The 20,824-nt window shown below is 42.5% G+C and overlaps 1 protein-coding gene across 1 annotated transcript in view; it reads right to left on the bottom strand.

Moving 5' to 3' along the window:
• Positions 1 to 11,930, bottom strand: part of SUSD5 (sushi domain containing 5) — a 39,376-nt gene extending 27,446 nt beyond the window's left edge. Inside the window, exons 1-2 of the mRNA XM_067753615.1 lie at positions 11,613 to 11,930; positions 2,822 to 2,999 (exon numbers count right to left, since the gene is read on the bottom strand). Coding sequence (XP_067609716.1) covers positions 2,822 to 2,999; positions 11,613 to 11,718 — 284 coding nt within the window. The 5' untranslated portion in view covers positions 11,719 to 11,930. The remainder of the gene's footprint in view (positions 1 to 2,821; positions 3,000 to 11,612) is intronic.
• Positions 11,931 to 20,824: the final 8,894 nt, after the last annotated feature.

Below are 20,824 nucleotides of genomic sequence, written 5' to 3' on the forward strand. Positions count from 1 at the left end.
GTTCGGAGCCTGTGCTCCGCAGCGGGAGAGGCCACAACAGTGAGAGGCCCGCATACCGCAAAAAAAAAAAAAAATCAGCTGTTAGATCCATCCATTAAGTTCTTAATTTCAGCTACTGTATTTTTCATTTCTAGAGTTTTCATTTGGTTATTTTTATACTTTTCAGTCTTCTGCCAAAATTCTCCTTTTTGTCTTTTGTATCTTTGAACATTTTAAAGAGTTCTTTTAAAGTTTGCATCTACCAGTGTTAACATCTAGAGTTTCTATTGGCTATCTTTATCTTGTTGCCTTGTCTCCTCACGTGACTGGTTATTTTGTTTTGCTTGACAAATCCTATATTTGCTAAAATAGTTTGTGGAAATAAATTGTCTAGGATAATACTATTTTCCTCCAGAGAAGATTTTTAAAATCAGTTCTGCTACCTATCTGGAACACTGGAACTCTAGTATCATCTCAATCCAAACTCATGGCTTCAGAGGATTCGACGCTATGCTGCAGCTCCTTTGAGGGCCTGTGTACTTGTTCCAGTTTACTATGACTCCTAGGGTACAGCCCTTCAATGTTCCAACCCTAAGCAAAAGGATTCCCTTGGTCCCCACATACATAAAACCTGAATTCAAATCTCTGTTCTCCTAGTCCTATGAGGCTATATAAGTCGCTTCTCAGCTTTTCAGACACGCTTTATGAAATCTGTAAAAGCTCCCAGAAGACAAATAGCCCCAAATTCTAGATTCACCATTCTAGATCTCCATCTTCTAGATATATGTATATACTGAATATAAATTCATGGAGATACAGATCAGATCTATGTAGCTACTATGCCATCAATTGCAAGATGCGCCATGCATTTAATAGTTAGTTTTTGGTGGGGAGGGGAGATGGCTGTGCAGGAAAGATGCACAGTGAAATGTCCATACTAATGGTCAGATACTTCTTGGTTCCAGAAACATTAACATGGAAAACTATTTTAATATGTCATGTAGTAAATATATCAAGTAAGTGTGTTTACTTTAAAGAAATAGCATCTAAGGGAATTAGAGACTCCACGCTCTTACTTCTGAGGGCTGGGGTTCCACCCCTGGTCAGGGAACTGAGATCCCATAAGCTGTGCGGTGTGGCCAACAACAACAACAAAAAATAGCATCTAAGCAAGTTAGAGATCCACTAACATGTCTTAACACCTTACAGGAAACCCAGAGAGGACAAACCTTTCCAATGACTCAGTTTCAATTTGTAATGCCTGGGAGACCTAAGCCTGGCTCCAAGCTGGCTCTTTAGAATCTTCAGAATACCCTGGTTATCTGATATAATGATAGTGACAGAGTTATGAAAAATATCCACACTTGACTACGTTATGGAAACATGCATACGTGGGACGTACTTTGTCTATTTAGGAACTTGGATGTGAAATATAAAGCAGAGAGGCTACAATTCCAGATTCACTGAAAAGCTTTGGAAGTAACCTCATTTGTTCTCTTTATTCAATTGCTGCTTTACATGTGGCACCTTTGGAGATGTGAATCAACATGGTTGCGTGTGTTTCCTATGGCCATCTCCCAGCCAGACACCTTCAGGGTCATTATCAAGCAAAGTAGTTTTCAGGGCCCATTTGTTCTTTCACATTCCTGTGGCATGAAGGAAAACGTGGAATGGCTCCTGCCTTCTCTGTTTATGACTGATCGAGTAGTTAACAGCACTAATGGGATGTTTTCTCCTAGCTGGCCACAGAATTACTTCTCCACAAGGATTCCATGGGTCAGGAATTCAGATAGGGCACAACGGGAAAGGCTAGTCTCTGCTCTGTAATGTCTAAGGCTGAGCTGGAAAGACTCACAGGCTGCCTAAGTCAATAGCTGGGGGCTAGAATCACCTGGAGGCATCTGCACTCACATTTCTGCTAGTTAATGCTGGCTATTGGCTGGGACATCAGTTGGGGCTATTGGTGAGAGTACATACATAAGGCATTTCCATGTGGCCTGGGCTTCCTAGGACTTCATAGATAGCATCTCAAAAGTAAGTGTCCCCGGAAATCTGACCATGGGTTTTTCCGACCTACCCTCAGAAGTCACACAGTATCACTCCTGCTGTATTCTACTGGTCGAGGCAGGACTATGCTGTCCCTGATTCACAGGGAGAGGACATAAACCCCACTTCTCAATGGGAGCAATGTGAAAGAATTTGTGGCCATATTTTGTTTTATTTTTTAAAATTTATCATTTTTTAAAATGGATCTGTTGACTCTCAACTTTTATTTATTTGGCTGCGCCACAGGGCATGTAGGATCTTAGTTTCCTGACCAGGGATCGAACCCGTGCCCCCTGCAGTGGAAGCGCGGAGTCTTAACCACTGGACCGCCAGGGAAGTCCCTCGTGGTTATATTTTAAAACCTCAATACCGTCTTCCTCTTCCTATGGATGCAGATGAATATCCACAGAGAAAAAGAGATAAAGAATATATATCAAGTAGTTAAGAGTCATTACCTCTGAGGTGGGGAAGAAGAGAGAAACTCACTTTGCACTTTATATATATCTGTATTATTTGAAATTTTTACAAGCATTTTTTCTTTTGTAACTTAAAAGGAAATTCAGAATAACAAAGAGGAAGAAACTGTGACAGAACCCCAGAAAAATGTTTTTATTAACATTTTTGTTTTTATATTTTGTTTAACATTTTGTTTTTATATTTAACTCAAAATAAGAATATACTGGAAGCCACAGCCCATTGCACTCTGTCTATCCTGGCACCTCTATTGAGCCCCGTATCAGCCCTGATGGCAAGGTGGGGTGAGTTGGCAGGAGAGCCCCCAGCTGGCCTGACTTACCCCAGGCTGCCGTCCGCCAGCCAGCCTGTGGTGCACACGGAGAAGGCACAGTCCCGCACCATCTTCCGCAGCTCGTCCGCAGACACCAGGTGAGCGCCTCTGCTCTTGCAGGAAAGCCGAGCGGCCTCTAGTTCCAGGCCCTGAGAGCCATTCTGAGACTCCAGCACAAAGAGCTTCCCTGTGTGAGGACAAGCATGGACACAGGCTGACTCTAGGATCCACGGGAATTTAGTCTCAGCAAACTCACCCTCTGGCAGATGCCCATCAGAACTGTAGTTTCCCACTTGCCTAAAGATCCAAGTGCAGCAACCACCTCGCTGCATTCGTCCCCGGACTGTGATGACAGTTACACTGGTGTTTGAATCTATTTTTACCTTTTAACTTAAAAAAAAATTTAACTGCCTGTTCTGGCATGTTTATCTGGATAAGCCCTTCAAATCTTCCTTTTAAAAAGATGTTTAGCAGCATTACTTACAATTGCCAAGACATGGAAACATCCTCAGTGTCCATCAACAGATGAATGGATAAAGAAGATACGGTATACATATATAGTCTCAAGATAAGAGTGAACAAGGATAGAAAATATCCCCTTCCCTCATTCTCAAGAACTGTTGGATGAGGTGTCTTGGTGTTAGGAGGCCAAGTGCTAATCCTGATTTGGAATTGTAGTTCTAACAAAAATTTATGTCTAAGACACTTCAAGCCATGGATTTAGCTTAAAGTGGCCTGAGACTGACATTTATCCAGACACCTGATAGGAAAAATTGTAACTAACTCCTCTCTGGAGGAAAAAAACCCCTCCATTTTATGCTTCAGGAAATCCCATACAAATACTTATTCAAAGGCTATGACCACCGAAGTAAAAAACAGTGAAGTGTACAAGGAAACAAGGCACCATGAGTGAGAAGCAACAGATACCACATGTAGCAGAAACTGACCTAAAAATAAGTCCAATACTGGTATTAACAGGCACAGATTATAGAACAGTCATGATTACTATATTTAAAGAAATGAAAGACAAGTTTGAAAATATCTGCGAAGAATAGGAAATGATAAAAAGTGCTTAGCTGATCTGAAAAAGCACAAAATAGGACTTCTAGAAATTAAAAATACAATGATAAATTTAAAATGCAATAAATGTTTTTGGCTGAATATCAGACACATTTAAACAAAGAACTTAACCTTGAAAAAGAAAGCAGAAGGGGACTTCCCTGGTGGTACAGTGGTTAAGGCTCCATGCTCTCTATGCAGGGGGCCCAGGTTCAATCACTGGTCAGGGAACTAGATCCCACATGCATATGCCGCAGCTAAGAGTTCACATGCCACGACTAAGGAGCCCGTGTGCTGCAACTAAGGAGCTGGCAAGCCGCAACTTGTGAGCTGCAACTAAGGAGCCCACCTGCTGCAACTAAGGAGCCCACTTGCCTCAACTAAGACCCAGTGCAACCAAATAAGTAAATATTAAAAAAAAAAAAGAAATCAGAAGACATCATCCAAAATGTAGTAAAGGAACAAGAAAAGATGGAAAATATTAAGATAATAAAGAGACATGAAGGAAAGAATAAGGATTTTTTAAAAATTAATTAATTTTTGGCCACGTTGGGTCTTTGTTGCTGCGTGTGGGCTTTCTCTAGTTGTGGCAAGCAGGGGCTACTCTTTGTTGCAGTGCATGGGCTTCTCATTGCAGTAGCTTCCCGTGTTGTGGAGATGGGCTCTAGGCGCACGGGTTTCAGTAGTTGTGGCACGTGGGCTCAGCAGTTGAGGCTTGTGGGCTGTAGAGCACAGGCTCAGTAGTGTGACGCATGGGCTTAGTTGTTCTGCAGCATGTGGGATCTTCCCAGACCAGGGCTCAAACCCATGTCCCCTGCATTGGCAGGTGGATTCTTAACCACTGTACCACAGGGAGTCCCAAGAATAAGGATTAACATATACTTTAATCAGAATTCCCAGAGAGGAGAGAAAAAAATGAGGTGGAAGTGATATCTGAAGACAAAATGCCTGTGAATTTTATAGAACTGATAAATATTCCAATATATAGATTGAATAAGTTCAACAACAAATCCCAATATGAAAAATATCTATAAATACATATATACCAGTGATGCTGCAAAATGGAAAAGACAAAGAAAATATTGTCAAAGCAGATAGAGAGAAGGGAGAGAATACTTTCAAAGTAGCAGCAGTTTGACTGCTGTCTTCTAAAACAATAGCAATGGAAGCAAGAATACAATTACTAGCAAAAAATAGCTGCAAATTTAGAATTCTGTACTCGCTGAAAATATATTTCAAAGAACAAAGATGAAACAAATGTATTTTTTCAGATAAGCCAAAATCAAGGTGGTTTGCCACCACCAGATCCTCCTTGTAGGAAATAGTAAAAGAAGTATTTCAGGCAGAAAGAAAATTATTTGAGAGGCAAGATGGAATGGAAAGGGGGAAAAAAATCAATACACAGTTAAATAAAAGTGAACATTGATTGTATAAAATGGCACCCAACAGCAGCAGAATACACATTCTTCTCAAGTGCGTGTGGAACACTTTTCAGGGTAGACCATATGCTAGGCAATAAAATAAGCCATAATAAATTTAAAAGGATTATAATTGTACAAAGTATTTTCTCTAATTACTATGGGGTAGAATTAGAAATTAATAACATAAATTGGGAAATTCATAAATAAATAGAAATGAAACCAAGCACTTCTAAATAACTGATGAGACAAGGAGAAATCACAAAATTAGAAAATATTTTGAGATGAATGAAGGCAAAACATGCTAAACCTTATGGGATGCAGTTAATACACTGCATAGAGGGGAATTTATAACTATAAATGCCCACATTAAAATAAGAAAAATTATCTCAAATAAAAATCCTATCACACCAGTCAGAATGGCCATCATCAAAAAATCTACAAACAATAAATGCTGGAGAGGGTGTGGAGAAAAGGGAACCCTCATACACTGTTGGTGGGAATGTAAATTGATACAGCCACTATGGAGAACAGTATGGAGGTTCCTTAAAAAACTAAAAATAGAACTACCATATGACCCAGCAATCCCACTACTGGGCATATACTCTGAGAAAACCATAATTCAAAAAGAGTCATGTACCACAATGTTCATTGCAGCTCTATTTACAATAGCCAGGACATGGAGGCAACCTAAGTGTCTATCAACAATGAATCGATAAAGAAGATGTGGCACATATATACAATGGAATATTACTCAGCCATAAAAAGAAACGAAATTGAGTTATTTGTAGTGAGGTGGGTGGACCTAGAGTCTGTCATACAGAGTGAAGTAAGTCAGAAAGAGAAAAACAAATACCGTATGCTAACACATATATATGGAATCTAAAAAAAGAAAAAAGGTCATGAAGAACCTAGGGGTAAGACGGGAATAAAGATGCAGACCTACTAGAGAACGGACTTGAGGACACGGGGAGGGGGAAGGGTAAGCTGGGACAAAGTGAGAGAGTGGTAGTGTATATATGGACATATATACGCTACCAAATGTAAAATAGATAGCTAGTGGGAAGCAGTCGCATAGCACAGGGAGATCAGCTCGGTGCTTTGTGACCAGCTAGAAGGGTGGGATAGGGAGGTTGGGAGGGAGGGAGATGCAAGAGGGAAGAGATATGGGGATATATGTATATGTATAACTGATTCACTTTGTTATAAAGCAGAAACTAACACACCATTGTAAAGCAATTATACTCCAATAAAAATGTAAAAAAAAAAAATCCTAACCTGTTGGAAAACACGGAAAAGAAGAGCAAACTAAACCCAAAGCAAGCAGAAGAAGGAAATAATAAGAATTAAAGCAAAAATTAATGAAATAGAGAAGGAAAAACAATAAAGAAAATCAGTAAAACCAAAAGTTGGTTTTTGGGAAGGTCAACAGAATTGACAAACGTTTAGCTAAAATGACCAAGAAAACAAAAGAAGACTTGAATTACTAAAACAGGAATAAGAGGGCAGTTATTACTCCAACCTGGAAATACAAAGATTATAAAGGACTACTATAAGCAACTGTATGCCAGACTTCCCTGGCAGTCCAGTGGTTGGGACTCCGTGCTTCCGGTGCAGGGGACGCAGGTTCCATCCCTGCTTGGGGAACTAGGATCCCACATGCCGCATGGCATGGCCAAAAATCCTCCCCAAAACCCCCAAATAACTGTATGCCAAAAATTAGGTAACTCGTATGAAATGGAAAAATTCCTAAAAAGACACAAACTACTGAAATTGACTCAAGAAGAAATAGAAAATCTGAATAGACCTTTAACAAGTAAAGAGATTGAATTAGTAACTTAAAATTACCCACAAAGAAATGCACATGTTCAGATGGCTTCACTGATGAATTCTACCAAATAGCTAAAAAGAACTTGATAACAATTCTCTATAAACTCATCTAAAAAATAGAACAGGAGGGAACAACACCTCCCAGCTTTTTCTATGAGGCCACCATTGCCCTAATGCCAAAACCAGACAAAAGACACCACAAGAAAAGAAAACTACAGGCCATTATCTCTTATAAATATAGACACAAAAGCCCTCAACAAAAATACTAGCAAACTAAATCCAGCAGCATAAAAAAAAAATTATATACCATGACCAAGTGGGATCTATCCCAGGAATACAAGGTTGGTTTATATCCCAAAATCAATTAATATAATACAACTTATCAATAGAATAAAGGACAAAAACTACATGATCATCTCAATAGATGCAGAAAGGCACTTGACAAAATTCAGTACCCTTTCATGATTAAAAAAACATTCAACAAACTAAGAAGGGAGGGGAATATCTTCAACCTGATAAAGACCATCTACAAAAATCCCACAGCTAACATCACACTTGGTGGTGAAAGACTGAATACCTTCCCCTAAGATCAAGGATGTCTGCTCTTGCCACTTCTGTTCAACATTGTACTGGCAGTTCTCTCCAAGGCAAGTAGGCAAGAAGATGAAATAAAAGCCATCCAGATTGGAAAGAAGTAAAACTATATTTGCAAATGACGTGATCTTGCATATAGAAAATCCTAAGAAATCCACTAGAAAAACTACTAGAACAGTTCAGCAAGGTTGCAGTAAAACATTTTAACTTAAGTGACAAAAATCTGTACAGAAATTAAGTAGGTCATCTCTTCTCATTGTAAAACTTTTCCCTAGGATTCCATTTACACACATGGTTTCAAAGGCCATCTTGACATGGATGACTCACATTTTTCTCTTCAGTCCAGACCCTTTCCATTCACCCCATCCTCCTCTCCACCCCCACCCTCTCTCACCTGCACAAGTGAAATAGCACCCTACGTGGTCTCTCCATATCCAATCCTGCCCTGGTGCCATCCATTCTTCCTACTCTCAGTGTGAGCTTCTCAAAATGCAAACCTGATCAGTCTCTCTTTTTTTGATTAAAACAAAACTTGGCCCCATATCAGTTTCCCCAGCATCATCTCAAACTACTTCTACCTTGGACTCTGGGCTCCAGTCACTCTGTTTCTTAACACATGTCCCACTTTCTCTGCCACTCATAGTTTCTCTGTACATGTTATTCTCTATCCAGATCCTCTGTCTTCCCCCCTTTGCCTAGTTTATTCTTATCTTTCAGATCCTCCTATGCCAAGTCAAAAATCTCCTAATGTATGCCCTCATAATACCTCCATCCTTTAATCTTATCACTTATCAAAATCGCAAGTTCACATTTTCATTCATATAATTATTTGCTTAATGACTCTCTCCCCCATTGGACTTTAAGCTCCCTGATAGCAAGGACCTGTTTCTCCTCACCGCTCTATCCTCAACAGCAAGGACAGTACCTAGTATATGGTAGACACTCAAATTATCTGTTGAATTAATGAATCTTTTCCTGCAGTCTTTACTCAAACAGTTAATTTGCATTCAGTTAATGTGAAGATTTTTCTGTTTCAAAAGCGTTTTAAAATTACAATAGCAGGTCTCTTTTATGTATAAGATACACATCTGATTAGTCCAATGTAAAACTAAATGTTTTTCATTTGAGTTTGACTTATTTTTGAATAAGTCTATGGAATTTTTAATAACTCCAAATTCTCTCTCTTCAAATGTCTTAACACATTAGTTTAGCTGCACATTTCTTCTTCCTCCTTCCATCACTGTAGCACATAAATACGTAAATGTGAAAAGTGGTAGTTAAGCATATATTTAGTAAAGAAAAGAATCCTTTCATAAATAGGTTCTAATTTTTCAATGGCTCTATTATAAAAGTTGGAGCTCAGCAAATGGAGTTTCTTGAAAGCAAATTTACCTATAGTTCTCCATTGCGGAAGAAGGGAGAAGGAAAGGAGAAGGGAGAAACGGAGGCACTTCTGGCAAGTGTTAACAAGAAAATATGCCTGGTGCTGTCGTTCCTTTCTCCTTATCCAATGATATTTCTGTCTTAAATTTTCTATGACCCACATCAAGCCAGATAGGCACAAAATATTGATCCATACCCATCTGACATTCCACTTCAGCAGTTATAGTGGGGTGAAACTCTAAAGCCTCATGGGTTGCAGAGATATTTCTTTAAAAGGAATTAAAATTGGTACAATAGTGTGCATTGTTCAAAGGTTAATACTAGCTCCAATTTATTCTACTTGCATTCTTTAAAATCAGCTTAATTTTCATGACTCAATGTCAGGCCAAAAAGTACTACAGTAAAGAATTAACAGGGACTTCCCTGGTGGTGCAGTGGTTAAGAATCTGCCTGCCAATGTAGGGGACACGGGTTCGAGCCCTGGTCCGGGAAGATCCCGCATGCTGCGGAGCAGCTAAGCCCGTGAGCCACAACTACTGAGCCCGCGCTCTAGAGCCTGCGAGCCACAACTACTGAGCCTGAGTGCCACTACTACTGAAGCCCGTGCGCCTAGAGCCCAGTGCTCCGCGACAAAGAGAAGCCACCGCAATGAGAAGCCTGTGCACCTCAACGACGAAGTAGCCCCCGCTAGCCTCAACTGGAGGAAGCCCTCGCACATCAACGAAGACCCAGTGCAGCCAAAAAATAAATAAATAAGTGAATTAAAACAAAAAGAATTAACAGTGGATTGGCTGCTACTAGGTATGGGATTTCTTTTTGGGTGATGAAAATTTTCAGAAATGAGAGAGTGGTGATGGTTGATGACTGTACTAAAAACACTTGGATCGTGCATTTTAAAATGGTAAATTTTACATGAATTTTATCTCAATTAAAAATTAACAGTGATCACTAGGAGCCTTTAAAGTTAACAGTGTTTTCCCCTCTAACACTCTCTCTGACCATATGGAGAAATAAGACAGTCATCCTTAATTAGGAGCAAAGAGTTCTACAAGCTGGCACTTAGAACAAAGAGAACCCAAAATTCTAAGCTACTATCTGGAGGTTTTTCCCTTGCTTTCTCCTTTCCCTAACCATCATGGTTCTTTTTGTCAAATCTTCTCTCTGCACCCAATATTGTTTGCTAAATAGCGATGGCATTTTAAAATATACAAAGCATCCTAAATCAGCTGAGGGTTTTTCTCCTTCATCAATCTAATTTGTCCCAAGCTTGGATTTACTAGTAACCCCTCATGGATGTGAGAACATGCTAGCTTCTTTTCTTTTACATCCTTCTGCACCAAGTCAACGGGGTTTTGTTCCAAAATCAAAACACAGCTGAATTAGCTTTTTGAAACTGAACTGATCTAAGGCTGTGATCCTGCTAAGTTTAGGGAAGTATTGAAAGCTGAATTCAGGTTGAAAAAACAAACGAAAGATGGGTCAGTTCTCAGAACCCACAAAAATCTGGTCCTTACCTATTTCCTCTAGCTTTTTAAAAATGTTTTTTATTTTTATTATATTTTAAATGTATTTATTTCATTTATTTATATTTGGCTGTGTTGGGTCTTCGTTGCTGTGCGTGGGCTTTCTCTGGTTGCTGCGAGTGGGGACTACTGGGCTACTCTTCGTTGTGGTGCGCGGGCTTCTCATTGCGGTGGATCCTCTTTGTCACAGAGCACTGGGCTCTAGGCATGTGGGCTTCAGTAGTTGTGGCACGTGGGCTCAGTAGTTGTGGCCTGCGGGCTCTAAAACGCAGGCTCAGTAGCTGTGGCACACAGGCTTTGTTGCTCCGCAACATGTGGGATCTCCCTGGACCGGGGCTTGAACCCCTGTCCCCTGCATTGGCAGGCGGATTCTTAACCACTGCGCCACCAGAGAAGCCCTGTCTAGCTTCTTGTCAAAGGAGAGCCTCACCTTGAACTTTCCGCTCCAGCCACTCTGTCATTTATCCCATTTCCCCTGTGACTCACAGGACCTTTGCACGTGCTATTTCCTCTCCCCAAGACCCTCTCCTCTCTCTTTTGCCTAGCTGATTTCCACTCATCTTTCAGATCTTCCCGGACCAAGCCAAAACGCCAAGGGAATCTTGTAATCACTGGCCTTGCCATTCGGAGCACATTTAATAGACGTGGGAAATTATGTCTCGGCAGAGGAGGTTCCAGGGCACCCTAGACGTGATTTCATTTTAAAGACCTTTCAAGGAGATCTTGGAAAGCTAGAGGTGGGCCTGCAGAACCAAAGCACAGGCTTTCTCTTGTGCATTAAGGAGTGGTTCAGGGGCCCTGTGGGGGCGTTTGGGCGCGCGGGGACTCGGTGAGCTGCAAGAGGGAGGCGGGATCGCAGGACAGCTGCGCTCCTTGTTTCCTCCAAGGCTGGTAGTGTTCCGGGCTCGTCCGAGGGGGCAGCCCCGGCGAGCTTCACTTTCCCCACGCGCCACCCCGGGCCCGCCGCCTCGCGGGCACTCCCCAGACACTCACCCTCCGCCCGCACGGAGAGCCCTGGCAGGCCGAGCAGGAGCAGCGCCGCCGCCCAGAGCCGGGTGCGGGAGCCGGGTCCCTTGGCAGACATGGTCCGGACGTCCATGGGCCGCTGGCTGGAGCGCGGGCTCTGGCTGTGCCGCTATCGGGGGTGCCCGCGCCACTGCGCCGCGCACGCCACTCAGCTCCGCGTGCTGTGCTCTGTTCGCGCGTCGCAGGCTTCGCGCCCGGAGCGCAGACAGGGAGGAGCGCGGGGAGCCAGGGAGGCTGGGGATGCCAGATCCGCAACGCTGGGGCCCCGAGCTCCCAGGGGGTCCAGTACTCGGCGCCGGGGAGGCGGCTGTAGCCGGGCTCCGCCTTCGTGCTGGGCACCTGGGGGCCTCGGTGCCAAAAGAGGCTGAGCCGAACGAACGGCGAGCTCCCTGGGTGCCTCCGGGGCAGAGCGGAAGGGCGCGTGGAGGCGGGGAGAGCGGAGAGCCCGCTGCAGGGAACCCCCGCCTGCCTGGGGACCCTCTGCGAAAGGGTGACGCAGTCTGAGAGGCCAACCCACCCCACACCCTCTCGCCCCGGGAGGACCGTGAAAAACTGATGCCTAACTCTGTACTCTGCCTCTTGACTTTGCAGCTGGCGTCCTCCTGTAGAGGAAGAACATTTTTACGAAAAAGAAAGCTCTAACTTGCCAGCCTCACTCTGAGGAGTGAAACGCACGGAATAGCGAGACTCCCCTTCCCTAAAAGGCCTGACAATCATTCACATGTGAGTGTAAATTAATTTACTTAACTATTCATCTTGCAACAGCTAGCTGGTAACCTGAGGAGTGAGAATTCACATGTCTGGGCTGGAGGGGACCTTTGAAAGCCTGGTTATTGCTGAGAATGGAGGGGAGGGGGCAGAAGGCACCTGCAGGAACTATGCATTGATTCCTTCAGGAGCTGTGCCTACTATCGCTTTCAGAATAGTCAATTGGATATTACTACCGAATTCTAATGAAATTTTAAAGTTTGTCTTTATTCAGACCCGTCCTGCCCTGTCCTGATTTGGGGAGATGGCACGCTCTAAAGGTTTATTTGGTACAATTGCTTTAGAGAACTGTTTGTCTGTTTCATATAAAGTTAAAATACACCTCCTTGAAGACACAGAATTCCGCTCCTGGGTGTATATCCAAAAGAAATGAAAACATATGTGCACAAAAAGATTTATACCCAAATTTCATAGCAGCTTTATTCACAATAATTAAAAACTGGAAGCAACCCAAATGTCATCAACCAACGAACAGAAAAACAAACGCTGTCATGTTTATGCAATAGAATACTCTTCATCAATAAGAGGAAGGAAATACTGATGCACTCAATAACGTGGATGAATCTCAAAAATATGATGAGTGAAAGAAGCTTTAGTAAAAGAGTTCATACTGTATGATTTCCTTTCTCTCTCTCTCTCTCTCTCTCTTTTTTTGCCACACCTCGTGGCATGCAGAACTTCCCTGACCAGGGATGGAACCCGCTCCCCCTGCAGTGGAAGTGCCAGGGAAGTCCCTGTATGATTCCATTTTTATATGAAGTTCACAAAGGGGCAGAACTAATCTGTGGTGGAAACAATACCGTGGTTGCCTTTGAGGAGGTGGGAACACACTTCTGATATAATGAGAACATTCTGTATCTTGATGAGGATGGCCATCACCCGAGTGTATACACTTCTCAGACCTCACTAAACTGTACACTTAAAATCTGTGCATTTTGTTGAATGCTATTTATACCTTAATAACAAATATTTCAAGAGTAATGAGTTCAGTTCTTGCCCTGAAGAGTAAATAAGTTTAACAGAAAAGAGTTTAATGAAAGGACCACAGACAGAAACACGGGCAGGGTTGAGAGAACCAATAAGGGATGGTAAAGCCCTTGGGACTGTCAACAGCAGGAAGGGTTACCACTGTGAGGCCTGAAGGTATGAGGGGAGTTGGAGGTGTTATCAAAATCCAGCCGGAGCATGGTCATGAAAGGGGCTGCCTGAAAGGAGAGGTTAACCACAGGTAGAGGAACACAGTTGCTGCCAGTGGTATGGTAGGGAGGGAGTGAGGAAGAAATACCCCAGTCTCTCTCTCCTTCTGCCCTTTAGATTCCTCCTGATGCCTCCTGGTGGCTGAACCATTTGACAGCTGGACGACAAAGGAGCACAGGTGCCACAGTCCTCAGAGGTCATTCTCCCAGGGCGCAGAGTCAGGCAGGGGAGGGTAGAGAGTGGATCTGGAGAGGCAGTTGGAAAACAACCAGCACAGTCCATTTATTTTCTTCTTTCATTTGGATGAACATAATGTGGAACAAAACAGGGGAAGCACAAAGTTCTGTCAGTTTCTGTATGATCTGGGAATATGTCAATTCAAAGTCTCACTTGGAGCTAAAACAGTAATATTAACCACTATCACTGGTTATTTTCACTTAAGTGCTGTTTCACATAAAGAGAAACGGCGAAAAGTAAACCCTTATCATAAAATATAGAAACCACAATCCTTGCTCCCGTAACTGGCCAAGAGGTATTTTTTGATAATCATTGCAATATTTCCCTTCCACCCTCAGAGCACCTTGGCCGACATGACTTTTTTTAACGGGTGCGAGGGATCCAAACGTTCATTCCTTCTGAGGACCTATCTTTATTAGTTTGCCATGGTTTCTCATTGACTGTTGCTATTGGACAGATTCCTGGGATCTAGACATAGTCATCCATACGTGCATTTTGTAGAAGCAACCCACTTTCCCCTTGGTAATCAGGATCAGTCACCAGCCAGTAGAGTGACCTTCTCTTCTGTTGGAGAGCAATATTAGCTTCCAATTTACTGGCAAATGCCTGTGTGTTTACTGGTGGAAGTGTGTCTCCCTTGCCCACCCAAACCTTCCAATTCACCAATCTAAAGGTTGTAGGGATGGCATGCAAAACTTTGGTAGGTGGGTTATTATATGTAATAGGAGGAAGGTCATTCCCACTTCCACTCGTTGGTTCTTAGACGATGTATTCTGTCTATAAGAGAAATGACACCATATATTGGCTGCTGGCTTAAGGCATATACTGTATCCTGGACGAGTGCCCTAACCTCTCAGGGTATTGGCTCAGCTAGTACCCTGTGACCTCACCTTTCTATCAAGCCATCTGCTTCTGGGTGATGGGGCATAGAGTAAAACTCATGGGCATGATGCCATTGCCATACTGCCTTTGCTGCAAAATCAGTTTCTTGGTTATAGATGATGTAATGTGCGATTCCATGGCAATAGATGAGGCATTCTATGAGTCCACGATATCATGCTGGTAGAAGCAAGGCAGGCAAAGAAGGCAAAATCATATCTAAAGTAAGGATCTATTCCAATGAGGACAAATAATTGTGACCCCTGTGAAAAAAAAGGGATCCCATATAAACAACTTCCCCCCACATAACAGGAAGGGCCAGCTAGGGAATGATGTCTTGTGGGGACTCATGGTGGCCTCTGCTGTTGGCACATTGGATGCTCAGCAGTGGTGGTAACCAGATCAACTCTGAGGAAGAAGAGAAGTTTGTGTTATTGCATTCCTGCATGGCCTCCATCTCTGCCACCATGACCCCTACGTACATGGTTCCATTACACAAGTGCAGATGTGGCTGGAGACAGAGGTACCTGACAGCCAGAGAATGGGTCCAGTCCTCCAAGGTGCCACCTGATTATTAGGGGTAACTTCTTCATTGAATTCCTCTTGTGGGGGGGTGGCGTAGGCTACATACACATTGCCAGGCTGCTCATTCCAAGATGTCCAGACTGACTTTTTTTTTGGCTGCGGGGTGGCATGTGGGATCTTAGTTCCCCGACCAGGGATTGAACCTGCGCCCCCTGCAGTGGAAGCGTGGAGTCTTAACCACTGGACCTCCAGGGAAGTCCCCCCATACTGACATCTTATTCTCAGTTTTTCAGTGTTGAAATAGCTGTCTCTGACCAGCTATTTTAGGCATTATCCATAAATTAGTACAGATCCATGAATAAGGCCATCTCTCCTTTCATGTAAACCAAAGTTCCACACATTGGGAAGATTTTCTTTTGCTCCTGGTTTTTTCATTGTGGTAAAATATACATAACATAAAACTTACCACTTTAACCATGTGTAAGTGTATGGTTCTGTGGCATTAAGTACATTCACATTGTTGTGCAACCTTCACTCCTGTCCGTCTCCAGAACTTTTTCATCATCCCCAACGGAAACTTTGCCCCCATTAAACACTAACTCCCATTCCTCCGTTCCCTCCCTCCAGCTCCTGGTAACTTCTGTTCAACCTTCTGTCTCTATGAATTTGACTATTCTAGATACCTCATATAAGTGGAATCATACAGTGTTCCTCCTTTTATGTCACGACAGTTTTTTAGTTCTATACCAGAGTGGAGATGGCTAGTGCCACGCCATGGACACTCAAGTACAGAGCAGGCCCAAGTTTTTCCCTCCTGTGTTAAGTAAAACTCCCCATGAGTCCATAGATGTGGGTTGAGGTACAGGTAGCAAAGCAGTAGAAGCAAGTGCCTTGGAATCTGAGCCACCTGCTCATGTAATTTACTTGTTCCTTTCAGGCCTGCTCTTGTATACTCCATTTCCATTTGACAGTGGAATTCCGCTCTGTAGTTCAAAATGCCCCATTCAGGTAAGGTCTCATACTCACATGGTCAAGCAGTCAGTCTCTGCCAGGGCCCAATTGCGAGGTAGGAACTGCTTATCAAATGGAGAATAGATGATTATACTCTAAAACTCTAGGGGTCTATGTCACCATTCTACTATGTGGTTTGCCCATGCTTCATAAGGCATCCCTACCTACATTTAAAGTATTGTGTCTTTTATGGCATGAGGCCAAAGTGGCAACACAGTTTGCTCTGCAGCCTGGATACTGCAGAGTTCCGTATTGCTATGGACTGCTTTCAAAACTGTAAGCCTTATGAGTTTCCACATAGTAAATGGTCCCTAAACCATTGTATCTTCTATTTGCAAAATTTATTTTACTGAAGTTTAGTTGATTTACAATGTTGTGTTAGTTTCTGGTGTATAGCAAAGGGATTCAGTTATACGTATATATATATATATATATATATATTCTTTTTAATATTCTTTTCCATTATGGTTTATCACAGGATATTGAATATAGTTCCTGGTGCTATGCAGTAGGACCTTGTTGTTTATCCATTCTATATATAATAGTTTCCATCAGCTAATCCCAGCCTCCCACTCCATCCCTCCCCCAACCCCCCACCCCAGCAGCCACAAGTCTTTTCTCTATGTCTGTGAATCTGTTTCATAGATAAGTTCGTTAGTGTCATATTTTAGATTCCACCTGTAAGTGATATCATATGATATTTGTCTTTCTCTTTCTGACTTATTCACTTAGTATGATAATCTCTAGGCCATCCATGTTGCTGCAAATGGCATTATTTCATTCTTTTTTATGGCTGAGTAGTATTCCATTGTGTATATATACCACATGTTCCTTTTTTTTTTGGGCCACGCTGCACAGCATGTGAAACTTTCCCCATCAGGGGTCAAGCTCTTGCCCCCTGTAGTGAAAGCACAGAGTCTTAACCGCTGGGCCACCAGGGAAGTCCGTACCATATCTTCTTTATCCATTCATCTGTCGATGGACATTTAGGTTGTTTCCATGTCTTAACTATTGTGTATAGTGCTGCTATGAACATAGGGATGCATGTATCTTTTTTGAATTATAGTTTTCTCTGAGTGTATGCCCAGGAGTGGGATTGCTGGATCATATGGCAACTCTATTTTTAGTTTTATGTGGAATCTCCATACTGTTCTCCATAGTGGCTGTACCAACTTACGTTCCCACCAACAGTGTAGGAGGGTTCCTTTTTCTCCACACCCTCTCTAGCATTTGTCATTTGTAGACTTTTTTAATGATGGCCATTCTGACTGATGCGAGGTGGTACCTCATTTCTCTAATGATTAGTGATGTTGAGCATCTTTTCATATGCCTGTTGGCCATCTGTATATCTTCTTTGGAGAAATATCTATTTAAATCTTCTGCCCATTTTTCGATTGGGTTTTTTGTTGATGAGCTGTTTGTTTATTTTGGAAATTAAGTCCTTGTTGCATCATTTGCAAATATTTTCTCCCAGGTGGTAGGTTGTCTTTTTGTTTTGTTTATGGTTTCCTTTGCTGTACAACTGTTGTATCTTCTTATCCATGGTGGTAGTACGTGGCTATCAGTTTCTCTCTAGATAAAGTCCTGACATAAAACAGTGAAAATGTGCTACTATTCTTGCTGGCTGAAGGAATTAAAAATGAACCATTTACTGGGTTAATAACATAACAGGTGCCAAAGCCTGTATTTATGTATTCTAGTAATGACAATATACCTGGAAGAGCAGTTGCAACTGGCATCACCACCTGATTAATTTGAAGATAAGCTACTAATATTTTCCAATAATTCCATAATATTTTCCAGCTTTTGCTCTGGCAAACAGGAAAGAAACATTGAATGACCAAAAATCCTGTTTTATACTTCCTGTTTACACCTGTTGTCCCAGGGTCCCATCCATTTTCATACCTGACCCAGATTTTTCATTTTCTAAAGAAGTGTTTTTAACACTAGAATTAACATAAGCCAGAATGGTGGTCCTCAATTTTGCACTCCTAGCTTCTGCATGTTTTCATTTAGTAGTGGGTGAGATGCATGTGCAATTCTCGCTTGAAAACATGATTAAACATGAACGATAAGCAGTGACCCATCTCATTTTCCCTGATCGTTTTCTGATGCCACGTAACCAACTTCTCCCTTTGAAGGACAGTATGCAGAATGATCAGTGACATAAATCAAGTGTGCTCAGACACAAGGAGCTAGGGACAGCTCACTCCTTATGGTCTCTGGTCTTGGTGGGAAAAGTATTCAAAGCCTTGCCAACCACTCAATTTACTAGGCAGTTTTTCAGTGGCCTGTAAGATCCATGAGGCCAACAGTCAGCAGGTCAGGGAGAAAAGTGAGCACTTAGTAGGTAGTTTGAGTGCTTTTGCTACATTATATGTCTGGGTATGAGAAAGAAACTATAAGTAACCTCTCGAACACCTTGTGACTATACAGTGTAGGTCACTGTGTTGTGATTATATTTATGGGTTCTTTCCTTTTCCTGGAGAATAAGTTTCCAGAGGGCAGGGGCAGTGTCTCACCATCTCTTTATCCCAGCGTCTACCACAGCCCCTATCCCAGTGCCTGGCACATAATAAGTCCTCAATGAATGTCTGATAAATGAATGAGTGCATACTTTCCATGGTATTGTGGGCACTCTGTTTCCCTCAGCCCACGTACTTGAATGCTTACTCATCTTTCTTGACTCAATACTAGCATCATCTCCCTCTGAGAAGTCTTTTTTGTGACTAGTCCAGTCTCTCCACTGACGATTCTCTCCTTTGTGCTCCCCATGTACCCTGAAGAGTTGCCTCAGTAATCATGGCTCTTTAATGGAACAGTTGTTCTACAGATCTGTCTCTCCCACTTGTCTGAATGTCCTTGAGGACAAAGACCTTGTATTTTCTGTGTTTTTATCTCTGGTGCCTTGAGAAGTGCCTGGTTCATGGTAGGTTCCCAACCTCTGTTTGATGAGTTCAGCATACACCAGACCTGTGGGGTTAGCTCATCCAAGGACCCCAAGTAGAGAGCATGTCAAGGGCCATGGAGATGGTCTCAGTAAAATAAGGAACTTGCCAAGGGATTGCATGGTTCTCTTCTTAACATCTTTTCAGGGCAACCATGTCCATTTATGTTCTATCTTTGGTAGCTGGTACAGTGCCTAGCATATAGGGGGCATTTAATTAAGCTTCGATGAGCAGAAGGATGAATAAGTGAGCCTCAAAAGCAATATATGCCAGCCAATGTAGGTTTAACACTGATGGATCCAAAGCAGTCTCACAAATCATCTGCCTCCAGTCCGAAGCCACATAACTGAAAAATCACTGCATAGTGTAGCATTTACACGCAGGCTGCCTTCAGGGCTACGGAGGTTGTGGGCTGGGTCCTGAGTAAACACAGCCTACACTGAAAAGCCACTGTGGGCTCTGGGAGTTCTTTCAAGTTCCTTTGGGTTCTGAACTTGATTTGCAGCTGGAGCCAAGTCTCTACCAAGTACCCCCCTCTTTTCGGCAATTGAATTATTAACTAAAAGAAAACCATCCAGTGTAGCAGTTAGCAGTGGGCTGCCAGTGGTAGAGAAATTTTATTTTGTTTACTCAGAGTGTTTGCACCTAATCTATTGAAGAGTAGGAATGAGCCCTCAGAAAGCAATTCAGAAGACCTGGTTCTGAAGGAAGACAGGCTTTGGACTTGGTTGGGAGGCAGTTCAGGGCAGCCAAGGAGTGGCGCTGCAGTGCTACCCCTCAGGACAAGACTGATTTCCAGGTGGGTGTTATCCACAGCTTCCTTCTGTGCTGGCTTTTCAGGTACCCTGGGAGGGCCCCAGGGCTCCAGTCTCTCAGATATCTCCTGCAATCCCTGATTTGAATTCTGCATCATTCACTGAAGTCTTTGGTCCTTGTTGAGATGCAAATGCACAGAGAGGGACAACTCTGGAAAGGAGTCTGAGTTTAAGTCTGACTTTTGCAACTAATAACCCTATGAATACATCACTTTACATCTCTGGGCCTCGGTTTCTTTACCTATAAAATACAGATGAAAGTGCTACCTAACATACCGGGTTTTTGAGATTGAAATTACTTTGTTTTCTTTTTGTTTTTGTTTTTTTGTTGGCCACACCTTGCAGCTTTTGGGATAAGTGTACTGCAGTCTTCTATCATGTCTAACCTTAAGATCCTCACTTCTTTAAACCTCACAGAGTAACCACTGAACTCTGTCCTTTGCTTTGGGAAAGCAGGGCAAACTGACCATCTCTGCTGAATTCCCTGTGGAACTCTCAGCCCTTAAACATGATGACTGCTATTCCAGGGACTGTTCATCCTAGATCTTGCTCAGGTAGCCCATGTATTAATAGTAGGCAGTCCTGTTGTGCCCATTGGTATACTTGTACTTGTCAGGCAATGTACCCAAAACTTCATTTCCAGAAGAATGGTCATCATGTACATGAGACATGGTGAGAAGGCACAAAAACCCAACGCAATGATGTGACATGTTAAATATCCCTCATCTTAGCCCATATGTTGATTTTGCTTTTTACTGAAGTATAACAAAGACACAGACGTTTAAAAATTTACTTTGAG

Source organism: Pseudorca crassidens, chromosome 10 (genome assembly GCF_039906515.1).
Source record: "Pseudorca crassidens isolate mPseCra1 chromosome 10, mPseCra1.hap1, whole genome shotgun sequence".
Taxonomy (NCBI): Eukaryota; Metazoa; Chordata; class Mammalia; order Artiodactyla; family Delphinidae; genus Pseudorca; species Pseudorca crassidens.